Source organism: Hypanus sabinus, unplaced genomic scaffold, assembly GCF_030144855.1.
Source record: "Hypanus sabinus isolate sHypSab1 unplaced genomic scaffold, sHypSab1.hap1 scaffold_2595, whole genome shotgun sequence".
In the NCBI taxonomy this organism is placed as follows: Eukaryota; Metazoa; Chordata; class Chondrichthyes; order Myliobatiformes; family Dasyatidae; genus Hypanus; species Hypanus sabinus.
The window spans coordinates 6,549-15,439 of NW_026780723.1; the positions used below are offsets into that span (position 1 = coordinate 6,549).

Sequence of the window (8,891 nt, forward strand, 5' to 3'; positions counted from 1 at the left end):
TTCCCCGGACAGCGGGCTCCCCTCCCTCCCCCCTTCCCCGGACAGCGGGCTCCCCACCCTCCCTCCCTCCTTCCCCGGACAGCGGGCTCCCCTCCCTCCCTCCCCCTTCCCCCGGACAGCGGGCTCCCCTCCCTCCCCCCTTCCCCGGACAGCGGGCTCCCCTCCCTCCCCCCTTCCCCGGACAGCGGGCTCCCCTCCCTCCCTCCTTCCCCGGACAGAGGGCTCCCCTCCCTCCCTCCTTTCCCGGACAGCGGGCTCCCCTCCCTCCCTCCTTCCCCGGACAGAGGGCTCCCCTCCCTCCCTCCTTCCCCGGACAGCGGGCTCCCCTCCCTCCCTCCCCGCTTCCCCGGACAGCGGGCTCCCCTCCCTCCCTCCTTCCCCGGACAGCGGGCTCCCCTCCCTCCTTCATTCCCAGGCCGGTGCGCTCCCCTCACTCCCTCAATCGGCGAGACCCGACGCAGATTGCGAGACTGCTTCGGGCAGCACCTAAGGGGCAAGTGGGATCCCATTTTAATTCCACTTCCCGTTCCCATTCCGACGTGTCCATCCGCGGCCTCCTCCACCGTCGGGATGCGGCCGCGCAGAGGTTGGAGGACCAGAACCCGGACTGACGGCACGGAAGCCGATTTCTCATACCCCCGGTAATGTCCCCCTCTTCTCCATTCCCCATCTCCTTTCCCTCTCCCCGCCAAGTGCTCCTACCCCCATCTCTTTCTTCCATGCCTCTGTCCTCACCAATCAGATCCCCCCTTCTCCAGCCCGGTACCTCTTTCACCAATCAGTTTCCCCCCTTCTCCAGTCCTGTACCTCTTTCACCAATCAGATCCGCCCCTTCTCCAGCCCGGTACCTCTTTCACCAATCAGATCCCCCCTTCTCCAGTCCTGTACCTCTTTCACCAATCAGATCCCCCCTTCTCCAGCCCGGTACGTCTTTCACCAATCAGATCCCCCCTTCTCCAGCCCGGTACCTCTTTCACCAATCAGATCCGCCCCTTCTCCAGTCTTGTACCTCTTTCACCAATCAGATCCCCCCTTCTCCAGCCTGGTACCTCTTTCACCAATCAGATCTCCCCTTCTCCAGTCCTGTACCTCTTTCACCAATCAGATCCCCCCTTCTCCAGCCCGGTACCTCTTTCACCAATCAGATCCCCCCTTCTCCAGTCCTGTACCTCTTTCACCAATCAGATCCCCCCTTCTCCAGCCCGGTACCTCTTTCACCAATCAGATCCCCCCTTCTCCAGTCCTGTACCTCTTTCACCAATCAGATCCCCCCTTCTCCAGCCCTGTACCTCTTTCACCAATCAGATCCCCCCTTCTCCAGCCCAGTACCTCTTTCACCAATCAGATTCCCCCCTTCTCCAGTACTGTACCTCTTTCACCAATCAGATCCTCCCTTCTCCAGTCCTGTACCTCTTTCACCAATCAGATCCCCCTTCTCCAGCCCGGTACCTCTTTCACCAATCAGATCCCCCCTTCTCCAGTCCTGTACCTCTTTCACCAATCAGATACCCCCTTCTCCAGCCCGGTACCTCTTTCACCAATCAGATCCCCCCTTCTCCAGCCCTGTACCTCTTTCACCAATCAGATCCCCCCTTCTCCAGTCCTGTACCTCTTTCACCAATCAGATCCGCCCCTTCTCCAGTCCTGTACCTCTTTCACCAATCAGATACCCCCTTCTCCAGTCCTGTACCCCTTTCACCAATCAGATCCCCCCCACCCCTTCTCCAGCCCGGTACCTCTTTCACCAATCAGATCCCCCCTTCTCCAGCCTGGTACCTCTTTCACCAATCAGATCCCCCCTTCTTCTGTCCTGTACCTCTTTCACCAATCAGATCCCCCACTTCTCCAGTCTTGTACCTCTTTCACCAATCAGATCCCCCCTTCTCCAGCCCTGTACCTCTTTCACCAATCAGATCCCCCCCTTCTCCAGCCCTGTACCTCTTTCACCAATCAGATCCCCCCTTCTCCAGCCCAGGGTCTCTTTCACCAATCAGATCCCCCCCATCTCCAGTCCTGTACCTCTTTCACCAATCAGATCCCCCCTTCTCCAGCCCAGTACCTCTTTCACCAATCAGATTCCCCCCTTCTCCAGTACTGTACCTCTTTCACCAATCAGATCCTCCCTTCTCCAGTCCTGTACCTCTTTCACCAATCAGATCCCCCTTCTCCAGCCCGGTACCTCTTTCACCAATCAGATCCCCCCTTCTCCAGTCCTGTACCTCTTTCACCAATCAGATACCCCCTTCTCCAGCCCGGTACCTCTTTCACCAATCAGATCCCCCCTTCTCCAGCCCTGTACCTCTTTCACCAATCAGATCCCCCCTTCTCCAGTCCTGTACCTCTTTCACCAATCAGATCCGCCCCTTCTCCAGTCCTGTACCTCTTTCACCAATCAGATACCCCCTTCTCCAGTCCTGTACCCCTTTCACCAATCAGATCCCCCCCACCCCTTCTCCAGCCCGGTACCTCTTTCACCAATCAGATCCCCCCTTCTCCAGCCTGGTACCTCTTTCACCAATCAGATCCCCCCTTCTTCTGTCCTGTACCTCTTTCACCAATCAGATCCCCCACTTCTCCAGTCTTGTACCTCTTTCACCAATCAGATCCCCCCTTCTCCAGCCCTGTACCTCTTTCACCAATCAGATCCCCCCCTTCTCCAGCCCTGTACCTCTTTCACCAATCAGATCCCCCCTTCTCCAGCCCAGGGTCTCTTTCACCAATCAGATCCCCCCCATCTCCAGTCCTGTACCTCTTTCACCAATCAGATCCCCCCTTCTCCAGTCCTGTACCTCTTTCACCAATCAGATCCCCCCTTCTCCAGCCCTGTACCTCTTTCACCACAGATCCCCTCTTTCTTCAGTCCTGTACCTCTTTCACCAATCAAATCACCCCTTCTCCAGTCCTGGGTCTCTTTCACCAATCAGGTCTTCCCTTCTCCAGCCTTCTCGTTCACCAATCAGATCACCCCTTCTCCAGTCCTGGGTCTCTTTCACCAATCAGGTGTGATAGAATCGGAGGGGCAAGAGGGGGAGGTGTTGCGTTGCTTGTCAGAGAAAATATTACAGCGGTGCTCTGGCAGGATAGATTAGAGGGCTTGTGTCTAGAAGGCTATTTGTGTGGAATTGAGGAATGGGGAAGGTGTAGTAACATTTATAGGGGTGTGTTATAGACCACCAAAGGAGCAAATTTGTAAGGAGATGGCAGATATTTGTAGTAAGCATGGGGTTGTGATTGTGGGAGATTTTAATTTTTCCACACAGACTGGGTATTGATTGTGAATGATCAGCCATGATCTCAGAATGGCGGTGCAGACTCGAGGGGCCGAATGGTCTACGTCTATTGACTGGGAAGCCCATTCTGTAAAAGGGCTGGATGGTTTGGAGTTTGTAAAATGTGTGCAGGATAGATTTTTGCAGCAATACATAGAGGTACCAACTGGAGAAGGGGCAGTGTTGGATCTCCTGCTGGGAATGAGATAGGTCAGGTGATGGAGGTATGTGTTGGGGAGCACTTCGGGTCCAGTGATCACAATAGCATTAGTTTCAATATAATTATGGAGAAGGTTAGGTGTGGACCCAGGGTTGAGATTTTTGATGGGAGAAAGGCTAACTTTGAGGAGATGCGAAAGGATTTAGGAGTGGATTGGGACAATTTGTTTATGGGAAGGATGTAATAGAGAAATGGCGGTCATATAAAGGTGAAATTTTGAGGGTACAGAATCTTTATGTTCCTGTTAGGTTGAAAGGAAAGGTTAAAAGTTTGAGAGAACCATGATTTTCAAGGGATATTAGAAACTTGGTTCGGAAAAAGAGAGATATCTACAATAAATATAGGCAGCATGGAGTAAGTGAGGTGCTTGAGGAATATAAAGAATGTAAGAAGAATCTTAAGAAATAAATTAGAAAAGCTAAAAGAAGATACGAGGTTGCTTTGGCAAGTAAGGTGAAAGTAAATCCAAAGGGTTTCTACAGTTATACTAATAGCAAAAGGATAGTGAGGGATAAAATTGGTCCCTTAGAGAATCAGAGTGGACAGCTATGTGTGGAGCCGAAAGAGATGGGGGAGATTTTGAACAATTTCTTTTCTTCAGTATTCACTAAGGAGAAGGATATTGAATTGTGTCAGGTAAGGGAAACAAGTCGGGTAGTTATGGAAACTATGACGATTAAAGAAGAGGAAGTACTGGCACTTTTAAAGAATATAAAAGTGGATAAATCTCCAGATCATGACAGGATATTCCCTAGGACCTTGAGGGAAGTTGATGTAGAAATAGCAGGGGCTCTGACAGAAATATTTCAAATGTCATTAGAAACGGGGATGGTGCTGGAGGATTGGCATATTGCTCATGTGGTTCCATTGTTTAAAAAGGGTTCTAAGAGTAAACCGAGCAATTATAGGCCTGTCAGTTTGACGTCAGTAGTTGGTAAATTAATGGAAAATATTCTTAGAGATGGTATATATAATTATCTGGACAGACAGGGTCTGATTAGGAACAGTTAACATGGATTTGTGCGTGGAAGGTCATGTTTGACAAATCTTATTGAATTTTTTGAAGAGGTTACAAGGAAAGTTGACGAGGGTAAAGCAGTGGATGTTGTTTATATGGACCAGTAAGGCCTTTGACAAGGTTCCACACAGAAGGTTAGTTAGGAAGGTTCAATCTTTAGGTATTAATATTGAAGTAGTAAAATGGATTCACCAGTGGCTGGATGGGAGATGCCAGAGAGTAGTGGTGGATAACTGTGTGTCAGGTTGGAGGCCGGTGACTAGTGGTGTGCCTCAGGGATCTGTACTGGGTCCAATGTTGTTTGTCATATACATTAATGATCTGGATGATGGGGTGGTAAATTGGATTAGTAAGTATGCAGATGATACTAAGATAGGTTGCTTTGTGGATAATTAAGTAGGTTTTCAAAGTTTGCTGAGAAATTTAGGCCAGTTAGAAGATTGGGCTGAACGATGGCAGATGGAGTTTAATACTGATAAGTGTGAGGTGCTACATTTTGGTGGGAATAATCCAAATAGGATATACACGGTAAATGGTAGGGCATTGAAGAATGCTGTAGAACAGAGTGATCTAGGAATAACGGTGCATAGTTCCCTGAAGGTGGAATCTCATGTGGATAGGGTGGTGAAGAAAGCTTTTGGTATGCTGGCCTTTATAAATCAGAGCATTGAGTATAGGAGTTGGGATGTAATGTTAAAATTGTACAAGGCATTGGTAAGGCCAAATATGTATTGTGTACAGTTTTGGTCACTGAATTATAGGAAAGATGTCAACAAAATAGAGAGAGTACAGAGGAGATTTACTAGAACGTTACCTGGGTTTCAGCACCTAAGTTACAGGGAAAGGTTGAACAAGTTAGGTCTTTATTCTTTGGAGCGTAGAAGGTTGATAGAGGTATTTAAAATTGAGGGGGATAGATAGAGTTGACATGGATAGGCTTTTTCCATTGAGAGTAGGGGAGATTCAAACAAGAGGACATGAGTTGAGAGTTAAGGGGCAAAAGTTTAGGGGTAACTCGAGGGGGAATTTCTTTACTCAGAGAGTGGTCGCTGTGTGGAAAGAGCTTCCAGTAGAAGTGGTATTGTCATTTAAAGTGAAATTGGGTAGGTAAATAGACAGGAAAGGAATGGAGGGTTATGGGCTGAGTGCAGGTCGGTGGGTCTAGGCGAGAGTAAGCGCTCTTTCCCGCAGACGCTGCCTGGCCCGCCAAGTTCTCTCCAGCTGCCTCCCTCCCTTCCCGGCCGGCGCTCTCCCTCTGCCGATGCACGTCTCCACCTCTTGCTTCCTAGACACAGGGGAACGTGCTAACGCCCTCCTCCCCTTCTCTCTGGATTGACTCGCAGTTCATAGCGTCGGGAATCCTGTCCATCTTGGCCGAGCGGCATCCCCGGTTCAAAATGGTGAGTGGGGGCCACGGGACCCGCAGAACTCCCGTTCCTCGCCGCGACGGGCCGGGTGCTGGCGTTTCCCCCCCCCCGAGGTCGGAGGCACGTCTCTCCCTCTGCGAGCCTGCAGGTCACCCTCGGGCGAGGGGTGGCTCCTGCTTAGCCCCCCCCCCCGATCAGGGTCACGGGTGGCGGACGGTCGTACGAGCTGCCGGTGTCAGATCACACGTCCTGGTTACACGACCACCGGCGCCAGGCAGGCCATCTCTGAAGAGCGTCGATCATGTCTGGGGGTCACCCGTCTTGCAAGGACACTGCCCAGGAGGAGGCGATGGGAAACCGGCTCTGCGGAAGAATTTGCCAGGGACATAGACCATAGAAATCTGCAGCAGAACAGAGAGTGGTGAGTGCGTGGAATGGGCTGCCGGCAACGGTGGTGGAGGCGGATACGATAGGGGCTTTTACTCCTGGACAGGTACGTGGAGCTCAGAAAAATTACCTAACCTTGGGTAATTTCTAAGGTAGGGACATGTTCGGCCGAGCTTTGTGCACTGAAGGGCCTGTGTCGTGCTGTAGGTTTTCTATGTTTCTATTACAGGCCCTTCGGCCCACAATGTTGTGCTGACCACGTAACCTGCTCTAGAAACTGTCCAGAATTTCTCTACCGTGTAGCCCTCTATTTTCCTAAGCTCAATGTACCTATCTAAGAGTCTCTTCAAAGACCCTGTCGTATCCGCCTCCACCACCGTTGCTGGCAGCCCATTCCACGCACTCACCACTCTCTGTGTAAAAAACTTACCCCTGACATCTCCCCAGCACCTTAAATGTGTCCTCTTGTGGCAAACATTTCAGCCCTGGGAAAAAGCCTCTGTCTATCCACACGATCAATGCCTCTCATCGTCGTGTACACCTCTATCAGGTCACCTCTCATCCTCCATCGCTCCAAGGAGAAAAGGCCGAGTTCACTCAACCTATTCTCACAAGGCGTGCTCCCCAATCCAGGCAACGTCCTCGTAAATCTCCTCTGCACCCTTTCTATGGTTTCCACATCCTTCCTGTAGTGAGGCGACCAGAACTGAGCACAGTACTCCGAGTGAGTCTGACCAGGGTCCTATATAGCTGCAACATCTGATTGCAACATATAAGATTATTAAGGGATTGGACAAGATAGAGGCAGGAAATATGTTCCAGATGCTGGGAGAGTCCAGTACCGGAGGGCATGGTTTGAGAATAAGGGGTAGGTCATTTAGGACAGAGTTAGGGAAAAACTTCTTCTCCCAGAGAGTTGTGGAGGTCTGGAATGCACTGCCTCGGAAGGCAGTGGAGGCCAATTCTCTGGATGCTTTCAAGAAGGAGCTAGATAGGTATCTGATGGATAGGGGAATCAAGGGATATGGGGACAAGGCAGGAACCGGGTTTTGATAGTAGGTGATCAGCCATGATCTCAAAATGGCGGTGCAGGCTCGAAGGGCCGAATGGTCTACTTCTGCACCTATTGTCTATTGTTTAGAGGGATACGGGTGGTCCGTCTGTGGAAGGAGCTGCCGGAGGAAGTGGTCGGGGCAGGTACATTAACGACACTCGGACAGGGACACGGATAGGAAAGGTTTAGAGGGATACGGGTGGTCCGTCTGTGGAAGGAGCTGCCTGAGGAAGTGGTCGAGGCAGGTACATTAACGACACTCGGACAGGGACACGGATAGGAAAGGTTTAGAGGGATACGGGTGGTCCGTCTGTGGAAGGAGCTGCCAGAGGAAGCGGTCAAGGCAGATACATTAACGACACTCGGACAGGGACACGGATAGGAAAGGTTCAGAGGGATACGGGTGGTCCACCTGTGGAAGGAGCTGCCGGAGGAAGTGGTCGGGGCAGGTACATTAACGACAGTCGGACAGGGATACTGATAGGAAAGGTTTAGAGGGATACGGGTGGTCCGTCTGTGGAAGGAGCTGCCGGAGGAAGTGGTCGGAGCAGGTACATTAACGACACTCGGACAGGGACACGGATAGGAAAGGTTTAGAGGGATACGGGTGGTCCGTCTGTGGAAGGAGCTGCCGGAGGAAGTGGTCGAGGTGGGTACATTAACGACACTCGGACAGGGACACGGATAGGAAAGGTTTAGAGGGATACGTTGGCCATCTGATAACTAAGTTTTGCTAAGTTAGTCCGTGACCACTGCCTGATTTCGGGATAAGAATAACACCTCCCTCTCCTCCCCTCCCTTGCAGTTACGAGCCTCAGTGACACTGAACACGCTCAGCGTGCTGCTGGCTGGGGCTGGCGTAGTGATCCACACGGTTGACATTGTGCAGTTCCCAGCCTGTCAGGGGGATGAGCTTCTCTGTAACAGCACAGATACCATTGAGGTCAGTCAGAGTCCCCTCACCGTGGAGAGTGCTGAGGGACAAAGGGATACGAGGGTAGGTCATGCACTGTGAACGGTGTGGGGTGTCGAGGGACGGGGGGACCTCGGTGTACGAGGGTCGGACACACACCGTGAATGGTGGGGAGTGTCGAGGGACGGGGGGACCTCGGCGTACGAGGGTCGGACACACACCGTGAATGGTGGGGAGTGTCGAGGGACGGGGGGACCTCGGGGTACGAGGGTAGGGCACACACTGTGAACGGTGGGGAGTGTCGAGGGACGGGGGGACCTCGGCGTACGAGGGTAGGGCACACACCGTGAATGGTGGGGAGTGTCGAGGGACGGGGGGACCTCGGCGTACGTGGGTAGGACACACACCGTGAACGGTGGGGAGTGTCGAGGGACGGGGGGACCTCGGCGTACGAGGGTCGGACACACACCGTGAACGTTGGGGAGTGTCGAGGGACGGGGGACCTCGGCGTACGAGGGTCGGACACACACCGTGAACGGTGGGGAGTGTCGAGGGACGGGGGGACCTCGGCGTACGTGGGTAGGACACACACCGTGAACGGTGGGGAGTGTCGAGGGACGGGGGGACCTCGGCGTACGAGGGTCGGACACACACCGTGAACGT

The 8,891-nt window shown here is 52.5% G+C and overlaps 1 protein-coding gene across 2 annotated transcripts; it reads left to right on the forward strand.

The window, feature by feature from the left end:
• Positions 1-361: 361 nt before the first annotated feature.
• Positions 362-8,414, forward strand: LOC132388063 (uncharacterized). Of its 2 annotated transcripts, XR_009510128.1 has the most exons (3): positions 362-641; positions 5,851-5,907; positions 8,121-8,414. XR_009510128.1 is itself a non-coding variant. In XM_059960422.1 (2 exons), the coding sequence occupies exon 1, from the start codon at positions 720-722 to the stop codon at positions 3,087-3,089; it is 2,370 nt and encodes a 789-aa protein (XP_059816405.1). In that variant the 5' UTR covers positions 679-719; the 3' UTR covers positions 3,090-5,907; positions 8,121-8,414. The 2 variants fall into 2 exon arrangements, 1 of the variants encoding a protein (XP_059816405.1); XM_059960422.1 differs by lacking the exon at positions 362-641 and having other exon boundaries at positions 679-5,907.
• The last annotated feature ends 477 nt before the right edge of the window (positions 8,415-8,891 follow it).

Coding starts and splice junctions, on each gene's coding strand:
- LOC132388063 (XM_059960422.1), top strand. CDS start 720: ATGCCTCTGTCCTCACCAATCAGATCCCCCCTTCTCCAGCCCGGTACC.